The 20,781-nt window shown below is 33.4% G+C and overlaps 1 protein-coding gene and 1 pseudogene across 3 annotated transcripts; one reads left to right on the top strand and one right to left on the bottom strand.

Annotated features, from left to right (window-relative positions):
- Nucleotides 1-6,363: 6,363 nt before the first annotated feature.
- On the top strand, nucleotides 6,364-8,892 carry LOC125204124. 3 transcript variants are annotated; one of them, XM_048102686.1, is made up of 6 exons: nucleotides 6,379-6,493; nucleotides 6,896-7,021; nucleotides 7,136-7,391; nucleotides 7,582-7,798; nucleotides 8,493-8,564; nucleotides 8,653-8,892. In XM_048102686.1, the coding sequence occupies exons 2-6, from the start codon at nucleotides 6,931-6,933 to the stop codon at nucleotides 8,743-8,745; spliced, it is 729 nt and encodes a 242-aa protein (XP_047958643.1). In that variant the 5' UTR covers nucleotides 6,379-6,493; nucleotides 6,896-6,930; the 3' UTR covers nucleotides 8,746-8,892. The 3 variants fall into 3 exon arrangements, with proteins under 3 accessions (XP_047958642.1, XP_047958644.1, XP_047958643.1); XM_048102685.1 differs by lacking the exon at nucleotides 6,896-7,021 and having other exon boundaries at nucleotides 6,364-6,493; nucleotides 7,144-7,391; XM_048102687.1 differs by lacking the exon at nucleotides 6,896-7,021 and having other exon boundaries at nucleotides 6,364-6,493; nucleotides 7,144-7,391; nucleotides 8,493-8,892.
- Nucleotides 8,893-9,569: 677 nt separating this feature from the next.
- LOC125206391 lies at nucleotides 9,570-10,994 on the bottom strand (annotated as a pseudogene).
- Between the last annotated feature and the right edge of the window lie 9,787 nt (nucleotides 10,995-20,781).

Genomic DNA, 20,781 nt, shown 5'->3' with positions numbered 1-20,781 from the left:
ATATATTACTCCCTCCGTCCCATAAAAGTTGAGACAGAACTTTTGGGCACGGAGGTTAAGAATTTATATTAAATAAATATAAGAGATGAAAAAAGTAGGAAAGATAAGTGAGAGTATAGTAAATGATGGAATAAAAAAAGAAACGTTTCCTAAAATGGAAACAACCCTATCTCTACTTTTTTTTCTGTCTTACTTTACTCTCTCTTCATTAACTCACAAAACAACACTGCACAAAATCATGTGCCGGAAATCAAATGTTGCATATTTATTGGGACGGGGGAGTATTTGAGTGTGTAATAATCAGAGTGTGTGCTAATGGAATGTGGAACTCATTTATATTATAATTTGCTTTATTCTTTGGATGCGTTATTACTTTTGGAAATGTCTAATAGAGACTCCTAATGCCGGACCCCCCCCAAATTCCTGGCTTCGCCCCTCCCCCATATGTCCAACATGTTGGAGGCGTCGACGCAATTGTTAGACAAAATCCAAATCATGTTTTCGGCAACCATCGAAGATCAATCTGCTACTCATGTTCCCTACTTTCCAGAGGAAACTAGGAAGATTTTTGAAATGTATGTCGACACTACGGATGATCCAACTATTGGAAACAACCAAAAAGTGAAAACTTTTTGGGAATATGTTGTTGAGTTGTTAGTTTTTCAAAATCTCATAACCGATATAATTCAAAAGATGGAGACAAAGAAGCATTAGAAACTTTTCTTTAAGTGGGAAACATTAAAACTAGTACAGTAAAGAACTGATTTAAGGAATGAGATTGTGAATGTTACAGCCTTATATAGGGCTGGGGAAAAATACCGAAAAAATGATATATTGCTCGTATCGTATTGAAAAATATCAAAAAATTATCGAATTTTTGGTATATCGTATTTTTCGATACAATACAGTATCGTATCGTAAGTTTTCGATATGATAACGATATGAATTTCCTTATATCGCGATATATTGTTTTATATCGAATATACGATATATATCGTATATATCGAAACATATTCAAATTTAATACATATTGAAGTTTAAAATTATAAATATATATAAATCCATTTAATTCATTCATATATTTAGAAAATATATATATGAAACCCTAATAAGAACACTATTTATTTTATTGTGTTGAAGTTTTATTAATTTTTGTGTTATTTTTCAGTTTTGAAATTATATTTTTCGATAAACAGGTATTCGATACGATCACGATATTGATATTATCCATATCGAAAGTTCGATATATCGAAATTCGATATATCGAAAGTTTTGATACGATAACGATATGAAATTCTTTCATATCGATATTTTCGATATAAAACACGATACAACGTTTTTGATACGATCTTATATAGATGGTCAATACTACTAGTTAGCATTTATGAACACAAAATAACAAATTGAATGTTAATGATGAAGCCAAACTGTAACCAGAAAGTAATAATGGTGAATCACACAACAGTTTGTTGAATTGAAATGACTTATTTGGTTCGGGAGCAATAATGGTGAATCACAGAAATATTTTTTAGACATTATAATTATAATAGGTAATAAAAAACTAACTTTTGACTTACAAAGAGATGTATAGGTAGAGAGGACAAAAGAAGAAAATTAAATAAAAAACGAAAAAAATACAATTTAAAATTATAATCATTTGCTATTTTAAAATTCTATTATTAAAATGTAACTTAAGAATTTAAATATCGATAATTAGGTGTTAGCCGGCATCTATTAATCTCATTCTTTAATAATACTTCAATCATTTTGAATTTTGCAAATTTCTAACTTAAGTTTAACAAAAGTCATCTCCCGCTTGCTTGAGTATGATTAATTTTCTGAATAACTAATGAATACAATACTGGTAAAAAAAAGGAGGTACTGCTTCATTGGAGGAATGATGCCAACACATTTGTTGAATATATTTATTATTGCAAAAGCTTACTACTTTATTAGACAGCCAATACTTTAATTGAAATGAACTAGTACTACTACCTTTTTGGTATTATTGTCCTAATTCTAGAGAAGTTAATCAATACATGGAGGCATACGATGTGGATCAACTTGAAACATGCATGAAGACTATTATTTTTGACAATTTTCTGGATTTGGCTGTCTTTATTACTGCATTTAAGCAATTAATGAATCTACTTATGCAGGTTAATTTGGTATGGACCATCGTATTATAATATTGAGGGAACATCATTTTTGGTCCACGAACTTTGTCAAAGTATCATTTTAAGTCCGTGAACTTTGAAAATATCATTTGAGGTCCATCAACTTTGGAGTAATATCAGTTGAAGTACTTTTTTACTATTTCCAAGTTTTTTTGGACGAAAATACCCTCAATATTTTAAGGGTATATATTTTTAATAAACTTTTGATATACTCATATTTTTTATAAATATCTTTACTATATATTTTTGATGAATTTTCTAAATATAATTTGACCTTCAATATTATCACTTAATTTTGTGACATGCAAGAAATAATCCTTATTCAATTTTTTTTATTATTAAAGAAGTTCTATATTCAATTTTAAAATTCTTTAATATAAATAATTGAAGAAGCAATTTAACTTGCATGTCACAATATGATAAAATTATATTTAAAAAAATCGTCAAAAATATATTGTAAAGATATTTATAAAAAATATGAGTATATGATAAGTTTATTAAAAATATATACCCTTTAAGGTATTGAGGGTATTTTCGTCTAGAAAAATTTGAAAATAGTAAAAGAGTACTTCAAATGATATTATCTCATAGTTGATGGACCTCAAATGATATTTTCAAAGTTCACGGACCTAAAATGATACTTTGGCAAAGTTCGTAGACCAAAAAAGAAGTTCCCTCTATAATATTTACTTCATCCTAAAGAAATGTGCATTTTTTGGCAGGTTTTATAACAATATACTTATTTCATTTACTGCAGATAGTTTAATTTTTGTTCTTAATTTCTCAACTTACCACCACTAACTTTCTTCATTCAAGACTCGTTCAGTTATAAAATAATTACTATAACAAATGAAGATAATAAATGAAGATAAGGTTTATAAGTCAAAGCTAACATTGTAGAATATACCTTTAAAATGGAAGCATTTTTAAGTGAAGTACAGACTTTTACCAGTTCACGGGCCCAATGCTTAGTAGCTATAGTAAAACTTTATTATTTGATTAAAAAAAACCATTTTTCTGAATATATTTAATTTTCTATAAATGAAGCACCCTTTTTATGGCATGGATGAAGTGTCAAGTATTAATTGAAAATTTCCGTAGTCAGTATGTGTTAATTATATTCAACAAATGTGTTGGTATCATTCAAAGAAAAAGAAATCAAAATCTAACAAGTATAAAGTATAAACCACGCACCCAGGTGATCATCTTCTGACTTCTGTACGGGGCGGATGCAAAAATGACATCGATAAGAATTATATTTTCAAAATTTTATTTGAAAGTTTATTTTTGTAATTTAGATTATTAATAATGGTTTTGTATGATAATTTGCGTAAAATTTGGATAAATTTTAAAAATGAATAGAAGAAAAACATTTAAAAATTTAATTCAATAGGGGCTTATCTTGTTTATGTGGGTTCGTTCCCTTCACCCACATTTATGCATGCTTTTACTTGACAAGTCATAAATCCATGCTAATTACTCACATGAAATACAAAAAACATCATTTCAAATAATTTTTGCGACAGCTCATATTTAAGAGACCAAGACTCGATTCATTAAAAAATAGAGAAACTACAATATATAGGCATGTTGGATAAGTTAGTAATACCAAGATAGAGAATTATATATGGACATTTCTAATTGTTTGATATCATAGTTAAGCTTAACTCAAAGCCCAATATAAGACTAGGGCCCTATCTAATCCTACCAAAATTATAACATTAACCTTGTTTATGTATCTCACCAATTTGTCAAGTTAAGCCATGTTATTTAATATACAATACAAATTTAGATAATTTCTTTTCTATCAAACAACAACGGAAAAAAATCATATCTTTGCATATCTTGACATGAAGCCCGTATTTCTTATCTTATTTTACATATCTTCTCATATCCCATCTTTTATAGGTTGGATGTTCTTTCTACTCCATATCATAAAATTTAAATATAATAAGGTGTTTAATTTTCATCATTGATGAAAGATAATTGAACAATTTTTATTATTATAATTATTAGGATTTTGGATTTTTAAAAGTTAACTTACAAACCTGTCTAACATTATTAACTTAATCGTTGATTAATCATTTGACCAAATTAACATATCAACATGTCTAAGATGATCAACTTATCCCTTGATTAGTGACTATCAGTGACAATTGACAAAGACAGCCTAAAGAGATAGTTCGCTATAATTAATTAGAAATTAAGATACTGGTTAAATATCTAAAGTGTGGACCTGATAAATTATAGTATCACTTAATTTCTAGATGTGCAATAGATTAGTGCTAGCTTGATTTATTATCTAAAAAGCTTATATAGATATATATCATGATTATGCGAACTAGCTAGCACTCTAAGAAAAGAGACATCGTTGCTAGAAAAAATAATTTTATAACCCCCATTGCTAGGAGGAAAAGGTAGTAAATGTAAATTAAATGGTAATCAAAACTCATTAATTAACAAACTGATATGTGCACTCTATCTCAAGAATTTAAGCAATCAGTTTATGAACGGGTTAATTGCAAAAGAGAGACTATATTTATGGAAGATGCACCATTAAATTTTTATTGCGATTAATAAACTTTAAATATGAACTTGAAAATCCTAATTGAAACGGATACCATTACCATAGGTCCAACACAAATTTTTTGCATTCTATAAATTGTATCAACAATTAATAATACCATTTTCATTTGTAGTGAAGTAAACACATCCATTTTTTTCTACAATTGGAAAAATTATCAGGATCAAAGCATAAGCTTTTAGTACACACAGCCTCTCAATTAAATTTCACACCAGCGTAGAAATTAAAACCCATGCCTAAGTTTTTTAAGTTATTGAAATATTTTTGGGGTATCTATATTGCTAATATTGAAAATAAAAGTTATTATTGAAATTATTTATAGTGATAAGACCTTCTATTATTGAAGAACGTCATCTCCTTGATGTCATCATACTCCAACTTCGACTGCGTGTATTAAAATTAAATGATTAATGTACAAGACCAATAGTCTTGGTTTTAAGTAGGGGTTGGTCGATACGATATATCGTATTGAAAACGTTATATCGTGTATCGTATCGAAAATATCGATATGAAAGACGTTATCGTATCGAAAATTTCGATATATCGAACTTTCGATATAAAAAAATTTCATATCGTTATCGTATCGATATTTCGATATATCGTACCGAAATTCGATATATCGTTAAATATCGATATAAATTTCGATATATATCGATATATATCGATATTTTATTTTTGATATATATCGAAAATATCGATATATCGAAAATTTTCGATATAAAATGATATATCGCGATATAAGGAAATTCATATCATTATCGTATCGAAAACTTACGATACGATATCGTATCGTATCGAAAATTACGATATATCGAAAATTCGATAATTTTTTGATATTTTTCAAGACGATACAAGCGATATATCATTTTTTCGATATTTTTCCCCAGCCCTAGTTTTAAGTCCACCGTAACAATTAAATTTCTGGAACAACTTGATAAATTTAACATCAGTTGTCAACAATATTTAATATGTGGGCACAATTACGTGAAGATTACATAATCAAAGTTAGTCATTTTTCAACATACGTTTTAATCAGAGTTTGAGTCATTTTTCCCAACTTGAAGCCGAAGAAATAACATACACATTTTAATCAAACCTGCGTTATTTTTCTATATACTTTTAATCAAAATTGAGTCATTTTTTCTACACACGTTCAGTTTTACGTTATTCTTCTTCATTTGTAAATTTAATTGAGAAAATGATAGAATTGAAAACTATAGCATTTTAGTTTTTCCCTCTTCATTTATAAAAGAAAATCCTTATGTTCCTTTCTAATTTATCCTAATCAAGATATTACATATTTCTACTTTTTGGTAACTTTCTCTCTCCAGTTAAAAGCACTTGATCACTTTTTTCTCTCTCCAAATTGTGTCATTTTAGCCGAGAGGGAGGAAGTTGTAGGAGAAACGAAAGGAGGAATTTTAAGGATGAGAATTTTCAAATTCTTCGATATCAAAAGAGAGAATTCAAATAAATTTGCTGGCAAACTAATGGGCCAAAGTTAGCCCAATCATCAGAATACCCATAGCCCAATAATCAGTTACATTGTGGCCCATCAATCTTCCAACGTTTGAAGGCATCTAAACTCAACGACCTCCAGAAAATGAAGAGAACAATCGGAGACCCAAAAAGAACAGCCATGCCAAACAAGAAATCAAAGTCCGACTGGCCATGTGTAAAACCTAAGTCTAATTTGAAGATCTCTCACCTCAAAGGCGATGATCTGATTACTGTGAGTTACCCTTTCCATTTATTCAACACCAATTTTCATTTACTGTATCAGTTTTTTTGGATAAATTGCTCTTTTGAAGATTGGATTCCACTCCCCCTTGTTTTTGAAAAAGTTTATCGGTTGCTGATTTTAATGATTGAATTCGCTAATCATGTGAAATAATTAATGTACTGCAGTTTCTTCTTCTTTTGTGAGGTTCAATTAGGTTTTGCATTTTATGCTGTCAGTATGCGTGCAACGGCTGTAATAGAAGCTATCCTGTTCCACGCTCTTTCTGTATTTACTAAATAGTTGCAGAATTGGGAATAAATTTGTTCGATTTTGTGATAATTTGGGCTGGATATGTTTAAGAACAAAGTTGTATCTCAATTGCTTATGTCTTTCTATTGATTTCATAAATAGGTTGTGATTTAAAGGATTTTGGACTTAGATATCAGATGATGTTGAGTTCTGAAATACTTTCGGCTGTATATACAAGTTGGGATTGGATTATAATTGGTCGGAGTACTTGGTATGACCATTTTTATGGTATTGGCCAGCTTGGTTAACAATAAACGCCATGCTTTGTATTTTATTTTACCTTCAGTTCTTTCGAACTCGTCTCATTTTATGTGTGTTGTTCTTCCCCTGTTTCTGTTCAAGGTATTCAGATCCAAAATTATCTCACCTCTGCCGAGTCAAAAGCATTTAGAGATGCTGCTGAGGCAATTGGTTTTGTTCACCAAGGGAGTCTTGGTCCCACAATGGGAGAGGCTTATAGAGACAATGATCGGATAGCTGTTAATGATCCTGCTCTTGCAGAAGCAATATGGAGTGCTGGACTCAACAAGTTCTTTTCAGATTTCAAGATTCGAGGAAAAGTTGCGGTTGGGTTGAATCCAAATATAAGGTTTTATCGGTATGTGGCATTTGCACCATCTGCAGACTTGGATTCCACTTATGTGGTCACTGAGACATTGTCTTCTACGATGCTGAAATCCTTTGGTTCAATGTGATCTTCCTGTGTGTTGTGCTTGCGGTGGCAATGATGTATCTGTATTAGCAGATGTCTATATGCTTGTGGTTGATCTTAATAATCTAAGTTACAGGTACACTGCTGGTCAACGATTTGGTAGACATATTGATGAGAGTGTTGATCTGGGAGAAGGAGGACGTACATATTATACACTATTGATCTATCTAAGTGGTGCCCCTGGTAAAAGTAAAGCCAAATCTAAAAACGACAGCAGCTCTCAAGACTCTTTGGATCCACTAGTTGGAGGGGAGACTGTGTTTTATGGCCCTAGAAATGCTTTGGTTGCTGAGGTACATCCTATTTAACTTCTTTTTTTGCCTTCAGTGGTAGCTTACATTTAAAAATTCTGTTAGTTCAATTCCTCTGTTGTTGTCTCTCTAGAAATGAATTGATATTTAGTTGATAAGCATTTCTTTCCTAAAGGACTTCAGGAGGGAAACTTTAATTCTATTTTTTTCTTGCCTTGCCTTGCCTTTGACAGCCCTATTCATAAACCTTTAAAACTCCTTCTCGTATCCTTGAAAACCTGTGCCTGAGATCCTAAGACCATTCCTACAAATTCTTAATCTTTTACTGAGTGTTTAAATACCAAAACAACTTTCCCTTTCATGTTCACTCATCTTGTGCTGCACTTCATATTATTGTCCAGAATGAAAACACTGAATCTCAACATTGCAAAGTGCAATGATAAAATTACTAACACTGGGTAAATCTTTAGTCTCTTTGGAAACATATGGCTGCCTCCCACTGTGCTATCTTCTCTACAGTTTTACACATGTTACACGCAAAATCCAATAAAAGCTTTATAAGTTCCTTGTATTTGCAATAAATTTCACCGCATAATGGCCTTACCATATTCACTAACTGAAATTAGATTAGTAGGATTGTTATGCATCTGAGATTAGGGAGCGCAGTAATTCCAACCAAATTATTTAGCTAATTTTGTTGCACATCAGAGATGATGGAACTATCAAATTTTTGCAGGTAGCTCCGACAGAAGGCATGGCTCTGCTTCACATTCATGGTGATAAGTGCATGCTGCATGAAGCTCGAAACGTGAGTAAGGGCATCAAGTATATCTTACGATCTGATGTAGCATTTGCTTGATCAAGGCATCTATAAGTCGCCATCTACGTTTGTGTAGATTTTCATTGCAATGCAGATATGCTGCTGGCGGTGGTTTGTCTGTATATTCGCCAAAGAAGACGTGAGTTTATTGGACCTCAAATTTATCTAAAACGGATTAATGTTTACTAAAGTGTACACTGAAATTACTCCTTTTTTATTTTGCATATGCGGTTGTATGATAAAACTACAACTTATTCAGTATGGCTCTGTATGTAAGACTGATGACACTTTTTGAAATTTAATGCTATTTCTCTTATTGTTCCACGCGCAACATCTGATCACAAACTTTATCTTGATGTGATTATATAACTTTTTGAAATCCTACATTTACGTCATTTGTTTTTATTTAACTACTACTCCGGATTAATGAAATGATAATGCTAGTTGTTGTAAACTATATACAGTAAATAGAAAATCTGATAACATAATTATTTTTGTTCAATGTATAATAGTACTAGTATTAAAATAGAAAGGTGAATTGATATTCCTCACCATTAATCTCTTATATCGAGACACCAATATTTTTGTAACAACGAATTCGACTCTTTCGTATCAATTATCGACACACCAACTGAACATTATCTCACTTCCTTTGTAGTTTGTCTCATTCGAGATGACTCATAACTAAAATTAGAAACTCTTTTACCTCTACTTTATTTCATTTCTCTTACTTTATTTTTCTCCACGTAACACACAAAATAAAACTGTATACAGTTATTGCCATGTAAGCAAGAAAATTGGGAAATTCACCATAGAAGCATTTTTGAATATTCTTAGTTAATTGTAAATTTTTTGTCCCCGTTTATGTTATATCACGGCAAACCTATTGTTCACATATTAAAAGAAAATTTGATTTTGAGAAACAAAATAAGTAACAAGGGAAGTGAAGTAACTATATCGCATAAAGTAACGGTAATAAGATAAGTAAAATAATTTCGCAAGAAATAATACGTGATTTATTATATATATGTGAGCGGGCGGGCATCAGTATAACGAGATTTATTAATACATTAATTTGACATTTATAGGAGTAGGATGGCGCGAAACGAGTTACCTCACAACTCAAAACAAAACAAATCAAAGAAGGAAGAAAATAAAGCAAAGCGTGGGTTCTCAATGAACAATTCTGCAATTCTGTCTCCTTGTCCCGTCTCAACAACCCCAAAATTCCCAAGGCGAATCATGGAATCCGCAAAAACGTTGAAAAACAAGCCCTGATCCCTGGCGAACGCCTCCACCATCCACCGCGTCCTGTAATCCCTAAAAGCGACTGATCGGAGACGAACACGCCCTCCCGCCCCAAAACCCCCCGTATAATTGTTGTCGAAGATCGATGACGTGGCGTCCAGGTGGCCCGCATTCCGGTCTCTGTTGGGCTTGGGGCACTTCCTCTTCAGCTCCGCCGCCAGCTGCGGGGGCAGCGTGGGGTCGGTGTCGTGGGTGGCGCTGAAGTTGCGTAGTCGGCCCCCGAAGGAGGAGCAGTGCGAGAACCCCAGCGTGTGCCCCCCGGAGAGCGCCACCAGATCTTTCGCCCATAGCCCTCTCTGCGCGAAGCTTTGAATCAGCTGCGATGTGTTGGATGATGGCGATGGCAGATTTATGGTCTCGTTTGCTCTCGATATTTTCCCGTCTTTTCTCCCCGCTGCCACCCTCCACGTGGGCCCTCCCGACTGCAGTTGTTACTTGTTAGGGAACCATTATAACAACGTTGCTTTTTTAGGTTATTTTTATCTATAAATTATTCACCCTACCAAACTGCCCTTTAGAAGTATTTATCTCAACTCTCAAAAATAGCAAATTATATCTTTGGACTACGAAATTAGTACCAGAGCGACGACGTCTCTAGCTGCCACGGCTAATATATCAGCGCAAGACACTGTTTTGGGGCAAGTTTTTTCTAGCTTTGTTTTTGCGGCATCTATCACATAAAATGCAGCCAGTGAGAATTGGGAGGGCCATCCTTCTCCGCTTTGTTGTTTGGGGTCGAATCCACCAACACGATGCATCACAACCCTAATACGATAAGGTAAAATAAGAGAGAGATAGAAAGAAAAGTGACTGAATTATCACAAATGGAGAACGAGTCTCACCACATTAGAAACAAAAATATTTCTAATTTTGAAAGTGCTTAACTATGAGAGACAGAGGGGGGGAGAGAGTACCCTGATGAAACAATCATGAAAGAACATTCTGAGTAAGCGAGCAGGGGCTTTAGGATCATGAGCTGATCGTCGCGAACAACTTGAAGATGATACTTTCGGCTTCAGGGCATGTTTTGGCATAGTAATGGGGATCAAGAGCAGCTCCCAGCTGATAAATTCCAGCTAAAACAAGAAGAATGCTGATATAATACTTCATTTTGAAACCATTGTGTATTTGCTACAGATATTAATTACTATGAGAATGATTGAGACGAGGGAATGTATACAGAATTCAGTGTTGGTATATATAGCTATATATGAATTAATAAGCCAATAAACTAATTAGTAGAGCAATATTTGAAAATGCATGAGGTTTAGGGTGCAATACTTTTAAGTTACTCACTGATCCCAAAGGGCAAAACATGTTGAAAATTACTACTCCTACATTGTTGTGCTTTAGGACCAAGCATTGCCAATTTGTACCTTTTGCTATAATGAACCTATAGCTATCTATCTTATACCGACTACCATACATTAAGTATACTTATAATGTGGACTTTTTTTTTACTGTTTCCAAGTATATGTACATTTTCAAATTTTATGTGATTGACTAACTTTTGATAATCAAGCAAATTCTTCATGTATCATGTTTTAATCTAGCTAAAAAATAGATATAATTACAAAAAGTATATTAGTCGCAATGGTAGTAAAAACATTAATACTCCCCCGTCCACGTTACTTGAGGCGTTTCTTTTCCAACGAGATTTAAGAAAGTTGTGTGTAGTTAGTTAAATAAAGTAGACAGAGAATAAATAAGAGGATGAGATAAAGTAAAAGAAAGAATAAAGTAAGTGTGATTAGATGTTTTGTTTTTACAAAAAGAAAAATGACTCAAGTACAGGGACACCAAATGAATCGATTTAAAATAACTTAGGCGGATGGGTACTATTAATTTAGTGTACATTTGTAAAGTTTGGAATACGTATAGGGGAGGAAATACTACGTACTATACGTATCCTAGAGGTGTTGGTGGTGCCTCATTTTCACTTAGATAATCTCTTATGCTGAGAGTTGAGTTCTAACAATCTGGTCTATGCCAAATAGTAGGTGAGAAACGACTAACTGAAAATGGAGTACAAAAGATACAAGTACTGCTTCTAATATTATTAAATATTTATGAGAATTCTTTACAGTTTTACATGTTTGTACTTCTTGTACCTTTAAAAATAGAAAAGTGTCGTAGCCGTAGGCTGTAAGCAATAAGTGATCAATTCGATGAAGTTTAATGCGATATCTGTGAGGAAATGTCGTATAGTTTACGACAATTTCAATAGCTGATTAAGTTCATATATAAGTACTCCACCTATCTATTGATAGTAAATTATATAGTTTCTACGTATAATTAATATGTATGCATTTGCTGAAGTCACCAGTGCCTAATTAATGCAGAGAATTTTTTCTTTTAATGATTGACAATATAATAGAAAAAATTACTCCATGTATCAACCATTTGTTTACTATGTTGGACCATTGCTATTAAATATCACGTGTTTCTTCTGCGTGGCGCTTTTAATTAACAAAGAACTAATGAACATTAATTACGTGCGGTTTCATATTTACTAGTACTAACTTTCTTGACGATTTTTTTTGCGATTCTGCGAATAATCATTCATAAATCGTAACGATCTAATTTAGCAGGGGATGGAATAGTTTTCCCTTTTTTAAACTCGAGCTTATTTATCATAGGGTAGCCGCAGTGATTATTTCCACTTCCATAACTTAGCTAATACACCCATAATCACTGATTGATCCGAATTGTCTACAATTTAATAGAATTAAAATTGAAAATTTATAACATTGGAATAAAAAATTATAATCTGGAATGACCTCAAACCTAATAGCCCGCAATCCGATAGGATTGATCCAACATTAACCCAGGCCCAATAAGGTTAGCCCAAAATGAGTTAATTCTCATCATTTAGTTTCCAGCCCTCATATACTCCATGAATATCAACATTGAAAACGTATTTAATAGAATTTCATGAATTCTATCCTAAAATCAATTGGTGATGAGCGGAGTGGCCCATTAGTGTTTTATAGTGATTGGGTCTATGTGAACGTTGATATGAGATAGTTATATTTTATACGCTCTCCGCCTACAATAGGAATCACTCTTATTATGAGCCGAGTTTTAAGAAATGAAAAAGAATAGTGGGTTGAAAAAAGTTAGTGGAATTTGAAACTCACTTTTTTATATTGATTTTATAATAAAATGTGAATAAAGTGAATTAGTGGAATGTGAGACCTACTTACCATTTTTGGTAAAAGTGAAGTGAGACTCTTATTTTGGGACGGATCAAATGGCAAAGTGTGACTCTTATTGACCAAAATGGCAAAGTGTGACTCTTATTGTGGGACGAATGGAGTATCTATTTTCAATTGCCAACATCATCCCTCAAACCCTTCAAGGTGAACTTGGAGGGTTTGGACTTTCTTGACCAGGTTGGACAAGCTGCAATTTTAAGCTCGGATATCTGCTTGGTAGTCACTTTTTTCAATTTCAGCTTAGATATACTATTGTATTAGTTGAATTTGGCCCACATTCGGACCCATTGATACCATGATGGAAATTCATGGGTTCTATACTAAAACCAATTAGTGATAGAAGGAGTGACCTATTAGAGTTATATAGTGGTTTAAATATGCATGGGATAGTTATATTTTTATATCTAATTTCAATTGCCGTTCAGGTAACCATTATTTTTTCGTCACTCTATGAGTTGTACATTAGTATTGAGTGGAAATAACACTAATTTGTATATGTATTAATATTAATAAACACATAAAATTATTAGGAAATTAGTTTCAAAAATCAGACAAAATTTTGAGCCCTAAAGTCCAACAGATTAGCCCAAGGTCTGAAAATTTAGGATTAACATTGGCAATTTGTAATTTAAAAAATATTACTACTACTAACTCAATTTAAAAATTGGAGTATACTATAACAATCGGAAGCCATGGATCATGCCGCATCGGCAGCTTAGAGGTTGATGGATTGTTTTGATTTTATATTGTATTTGTATTTTTAAGATGTAAATTTTTTATTTATTGTTTTGTTTTCCTTTATTTAGTTTTTTAATTTTATTTTATTCTGTTACAATTTCCTTAAATTAAATGTGTGTTGTTATAATATGTATATCCTGAAATAATCAATTAGAATCCCAAGAGAGACTGCTGAACTACAAGACCATAATTAATAAACGTCATCAACAACCGAAGTAAGTAATAAATTAGTTGTGGATTATACGAATTGGTGGGAAGCCCATTTCTCAGTATGATAGAGTGACGTATATACATGGTTACCCACAACAACTCTTTCATCTAATCTTTCTTACCTACAAAATGTGATTCCTGTGGCTCAAACAAAACCACTTGTGCACTCCAACATTTATAATCAGTCATAATAAATTAATGTGTTATAAAATATATGAGTATATGTTGCGCCCATTATACGTCGAATTAGAAGTCTTTGTTAGAGGGGCGTTTGAATGAGAAGATATTTAAAAACTGAAAATGGAAAATCAGCCGTCACAGATATAAAATCAAAATACGGCCATCCTTCACCTTGACAGAAGAAAAAGAAGGAAAAGTGTTAAGCAAATGCAAAGTTGAAAAGCCTTGAGCAATAACTCGAAGTTTACATTATTAATCGGTATCAAATCTATGTACACATGATATATACAAGTACATCTATATATTGAGTGGTGAGTGGTGTGTGCTTTTGGTTTATAGTATTACATGTGAGTGAGAGGCACAATCTTGATGACAAGGCCGGGAAAAACATCATCGGGATCTTGAATATGCGGATTCCTCTCGACTATGTAAGGATCGGCGCACTTGTCGCTGATGGTGTGTAGGGTTTCCCCTTCTCCCACCACGTATATCTCGTCGCACGGCTTCTCCACCAGCCCTCTCAGTACTGCCGCTTCCGAATTCGTCGTTAGGAGGACCAGACCAACTAAACCAACGCCAAACCACAACCACACGCTGGCTACCGATGTTTTTATGTATTTGGCCATTTATATAATTGGCCGTGGAGAAGGGAGGAGGAGAAGGTATTTTGATTGACTTCAATTAATCGAATTAGGGTAGTATTGGTGAGTGGGATTATATAGATGGTCCATCGTCTAAGCACTTTCGTGTGGTCAAGTTTCATTATTTTACTAATTTGATTTCATTATGTTTGTGTGCTACATGAAGTCACAATTGTGATATTGATTGTTAGTAATACTATATATAGTTATTGGAAATATGTTAGGTGTGAAGCATCTATAGACACTGACTCAATCCAAGAGTGCCTTCAAATTATTAAATTTGATTCCATTTGAAGGAAAGTTTGGTCAACTAGTTAAGTAGTATTAGTATAAGGTAAGCTTTCATTCTTTATAAGTTGCAAATTGCAATTTGTATATGATTCATAATTTTTGTTTGTTATTTTGCCATATATAGGAAGTGCACGTAAGTAGTACTTAGTAGAAATTACTTTCTTATCTCGAAATTAGTAAGTATAAGCGATATTGGATCTCGATCTGGGATCTTATCACCCTTAACCATAATTGTTTCTTTGCTACTCCCTCCGTCCGCGAATAGGAGTCCCGGTTGAGTTCGGTGCAGATTTTAAGAAAAGTTTGAGTGTAATAATTTAAGTGTGTGATAGTAGAATGTAGGACTCATTTATATTATTATTTGCTTTATTCTTTGGAATAGTGAAATCTAACATTAAGAGAGAGTGAGAAATTGCAATCAAAGTGGATTAAAATTAATTGCAGCTTCTAAATTAAGGGAAAAGTGGGTCATTTTTTATACTCCCAAGATAAAATGTCTAACCGGGACTCCTAATGGCGGACGGATGAAAATGGCCAACCGGGACTCCTATTCATGGACGGAGGGAGTATCATTTTTTCATTTTGGTTTCCATTCTCAGTTCAAAAGAATCTAAGGTCACAACTCGAAGGGGCACGTTATAATTTCCCATAAATTCTTGAGAATTGGCTGTTGAGTAATTATTTGGTGAGATAGGGATGTGGAAACCGCTTGGTACATTAATCATGTCGAATTAGAATTTTATTATGAAGATTAATTAACTGCATGATCAACCAGTCAACCTCAGCTTGTTTCCACCTTAATTTCAGTGTGGCGGTAGACGTGTCATGTTCAATCTTCTACAGTGGATCATTTTGTATATTTATTAAATGTAAAGTGAATAACCAGTTAACCAATTATCCGGATATGTCGATATTTTCCTATTCACACTCCATTAATAAGAAAGGCCGCCAGGGCATAGAAAGGAAAAATAACACCGTCTCCAAACTAATTATAGTACTGTATTTATTTTTGGGATAACCACCGAGCTGGTTTGAAATTTGGCCATAATTTAAAAATTAAAAAAATAGGCTTTTATTTCATGGGAGTATATGTAGTACAGTAGTACTATTAGTTATATACTGATGGCAAACCAAAATTATACGTGGGGTAATGATAAAATGTAAACCTATATATTGTACAAATTTCAAATTATGATTGGACCATTAATAAATGTCAACAGATGATTAAAATACATCAATAGAAAATGTTAACACAATTTCAATACAACATCACACGTTGACATTGTGTTGACATTTCTGTTGATATAATTTTGTCATCTGTTGATATTTTTTAATGGTTCAGTCTGTTCAGATCATAGTTTGGAGTATATATATGACTTTCTTCCTATTGATCAAAAGGTTGTATGAACCGAGGAAGTCAGTTAGCTGATTCACGTAAATAAATTTCTTATTAAGAGAAGATTATTTGGAGATCATATCCAACGTATCCCTCTCAAGACTAGTAAGACAATGACAGAACACCGATAAAAAAGTATAAATAACTTGAAGAACTCTTCTCAGCAATCAATGTATTGGTGATACGAATTAATTAACTATTCCATCCGTTTCGTCATATTTGAGGGTAAACTTTTCAGCACGGAGTTTTAGAAAGAGAAAATTCGAAAAAAAAGATTAATTTCGCTGACCTTTCGAAATGAGGGATTAATTTCGCTGACCTTTCGAAATATAGGTCCGAGGCATGCGAATTTTTCAGAATAAGGGATTTTCGATTTTTTATACATTTTCTCTTCTTTTTAATAATGATTTTGTTCCTAACATTTATTAAATGACCAAATTACCCTCCATAAATTTTAACATAATTTATAAAAAAATCATCCAACAACCCCACCCTCCACCTCCAAACTGCATGCCTCTTTCCAGCTTCCATAATCCTCCATGGCAGCGTCTCTGTGAGGGACCAAAATACATAGAAATACAAACTTTTGAGAGCTCAAATCGACAAAGCTTCCGCCTTTGAGAGCTCCAATTTGAGCGCAGATTCCTCCCAGCCTCTCGGAGAATCAGTAAGATCAGCAGCGGCAGAGGTACAAGTCCAAATCCGAGAAATGGGCTTTAATCAAGAATTTCAAGGGAATTGTGTCCAATTCTTGATCTACACGATAGAGCTGTTTCCGACGACGGTGAGGAACTCGGCGGTGTCAATGGTGAGGCAGGCGCTGGTGTTGGGGGGAGCGCTGAGCCCGCTGCTGGTGGCGGCGGGGAGGGAAAACGCGTTTTTGTCTTACGGTGTGTTTGGGGTGGCGATTGCGGTGTGTGCGATGTTTGTGGTGTGCTTGCCGGAGACGAGGGGGAGGGCGCTGTGTGACAGCACAAAGGAGGAGGAGCGCCGGTATGACGCCGCTAATGGTGACGGAGTGTATTGTATTTGAATCATTTATTGCGTATTGATTTTCTGGTTTATTTTTTTATTTTACTATTGTGATGAAATATTATTATTATTTGACAAGTGAATGTCAATTAATAAATGTTATTATTATGGAGGGTAATTTGGTCATTTAATAAATGTTAGGAACGAAATAATTATTAAAAAGAAGAGAAAATGCATAAAAAATTGAAAATCCCTTATTCTGAAAAATTCGCATGCCTCGGATTCATATTTCGAAAGGTCAGCGAAATTAATCCCTCATTTCGAAAGGTCAGCGAAATTAATTCCTTTTTCCGAATTCTGTCGTTTTGGAAATGAATATTGGGTGTGTTAAATAAATAGATAAAAAAGTAAGAGAGAGAAAAAGGTAGAGAGAATAAAGTATAAAGTGAATAAAGTAGAGAGAGTAAAGTAAGAAAGAGAAAAAAGTTACCATATAAGGAAATGACTCAACTATGATGAAACTTTCCGAAATAATAAAATAACTCAACTATAGTGAAACGGAGGGAGTACTAATTAATACAGTGTGTGTTGTGTGTATCAGAAAGATTATTTAAACAGTGTAAACATTTTATCTCCCAAGAGAGAAGAGAGCTGGAGTAGTACTATAGTATTTTTATAGAAGAGAAGGAAGGGATCGGTTTATTCAAAATATTCTATTTTTATTTTCTTAGTTGTAATAAAAGGCTCCATACGTATTTATTGGCACTAGTACTTTACATACTTTACACGCGTGTGTAATAATAATAAATAACAATAATAATAATAATAATAATAATAATAATAATATCACTCTTATTATTATTAGAGTAAAGGTCAAAATTGGTCCTAAATATATAGCCAGAATACGAATTTGTCCAGAACATTCACTTTTTGAAAATCGGGTCCAAAACATTTGAAATCGTTATCGAAGTGGTCCTAAACATTTGAAATCATTGTCGAAGTGGTCCTTTTCCGTCAAAAATTAACGGTCAACACCTAATTAATGATTTTTTTAAACTTAATTAATATACTAATGCATAATTACAAAATTAAATATAAAATTAATAAAATGCTAAGAAATTTCAAAATCGACTATTTCTCCCTCTTTTTCCTTCTCTTCCATCTCTCCTTCGTTCTTCCTAAATCGGAATCTCTCTCTTCTTCTCTCCGGTGCTCAACGTTGTCGCGTTTTTATCTCTTTGCTCGCTCCTCCACAAATCATCGTCATCGTGTGTTTCTCTGCATTACTGCTGTCCGAGATCAAAACCGTCGACGTCCACCATTGTTGTCGCCATCACCCCCATTCCTTTCGGTCCTCCTCATCTTTCTCTCAATTTTCTTTCTCGGCGGTTCGGCGTTGTTATCTCCGTCGACGCGGTCGCTGTTGCTGGAAGATGGGTTCGCTTCTGTCGCCTCTGCCTGCTCGTTGTCAGTCGAGCAGTATTGTTGCTCCATGACTGATCTTGAGGCGGCGGGTGATGGGGCTGAGTTAGGGGTCGAGATAGGCGGCGGCGGCGTAGATTTCTGGAGCAGAGGACTCTATTTTGATTTTTTTAAAATTTTATTTAATTTTATTAAATTATTATGCATCATTATACTAATTAAGTAAAAAAATTGTTAATTGGATGTTGACTGTTAGTTTTTGACGGAAAATGACCACTTTGACAATGATTTCAAATGTTTAGGACCACTTCGATAACGATTTCAAATGTTTTGGATCCGATTTTCACAAAATGAATGTTTTAGACCAAATTCGTATTCTGACTATATGTTTATGACCAATTTTGACCTTTATTATTATTATTATTATTATTATTATATAATAACATGTGCAACCGATGTCTAATTTTGAACTAGAAGTTTGTGGCCTATGAGATGGGCATTGAACTAGACCTCATGGCGTGCTAACTAAAAGTCAATTTGAAAATGAAAGATGCTTTTCTACGTCACTTTACCTACAGTATGTTCCATATACCATTAGGATGTGTTTGATATATTCCTTTGAGATTAGGCCGACATTGGATAAATGATTTTAGTCAAACAGTGTTATAATGGTGCTTGGTAGAAGTGATAGATAAAAATTAAGTTATGTACGATCTCGGCCTAGAATAAAATATTGTTTCGTAATAATAGTATGAAATCTCTTTTGTGACGTTGCTACATTGACCAAATTTCCCTTTCTTTAGGCTACGATGCAACACTTTACCCGATGTCACAAGCGTCTTCGCCTCGCCATCGCCCTTTGCATTGTTTCATCGCCGCCTTCTCTCTCGTACCATCTCGTGCTACAACTTGATCTCTGTCAATCTTAGTCTAGATTGAAACACGTGGTGGCACTAGAGTTGACCAAGTTTATTTTCCATCGGGATTGATTCAACTCAGTGGCGGACCTATGTGGAGGTTGTGTATATATAATATATGCAGTTGACGAATTGTAAGTTCACTGCTTAGCTCAGTTGGCTAGAGAAGCGTCTCTTTACCTCTGGAACCTGGATTGAAACCCTTTAGTGGCGCATTTGTCATATTGGTACATGGTAAAAATGGAAAGATGAAACTATTTTTTTATAGACGGGGAAATAGTATTTTGGACCTCAGCATAAAAATCATGCGTTCGCCACTGATTCAACTTATAGTTTGTGATGTTGGATTCGTTGTTGTTTGTCATGTGGTGTTGTTTTTGTGAGTTATGTGGTTTATTTTTTTACTGCTTAAATTTTTTTGAATAGTTGATAGTGATGTATGGCCAATATTGGTGAGTGGGCGGTGACAAAAACATATATATACTATAGTACTCCCTCCGTTCAATAGTAATAGAGTCATTTTGCCATTTTGGTACGTTCCATAGTAATAGAGTCATTTTCCTTTCTAGTAAAAGTTAACACATTTTTCCACACATACTTTACTCTCTCTTACTTTTTTCTCTCTTCATCTCTCTACCTTTTTCATTTTCTACTTTATTCTCTCTTTACTTAACTCACCTAATACAATTTTTCTTAATCTTCGTGCCGAAAAGAAATGCCTCCATTACTATGGAACGGAGGGAGTATGTCTTAATCTAATAAATAATTTTGGCAATCAAATATCTCACTTTTATTTTGATTTTAATCTTATGAGTTTTTTTATCACATAAATTTTTATCTAATGTTTTATTTAGGGCTGGGGAAAAGTATCGATAAAATGATATATCGCTCGTATCGTATTGAAAAATATCA

This window comes from Salvia hispanica, chromosome 2 (assembly GCF_023119035.1).
Source record: "Salvia hispanica cultivar TCC Black 2014 chromosome 2, UniMelb_Shisp_WGS_1.0, whole genome shotgun sequence".
In the NCBI taxonomy this organism is placed as follows: Eukaryota; Viridiplantae; Streptophyta; class Magnoliopsida; order Lamiales; family Lamiaceae; genus Salvia; species Salvia hispanica.
The sequence above is the reverse complement of the archived record's forward strand: the minus strand, read 5'-3'. Positions and strand labels throughout refer to the sequence as shown.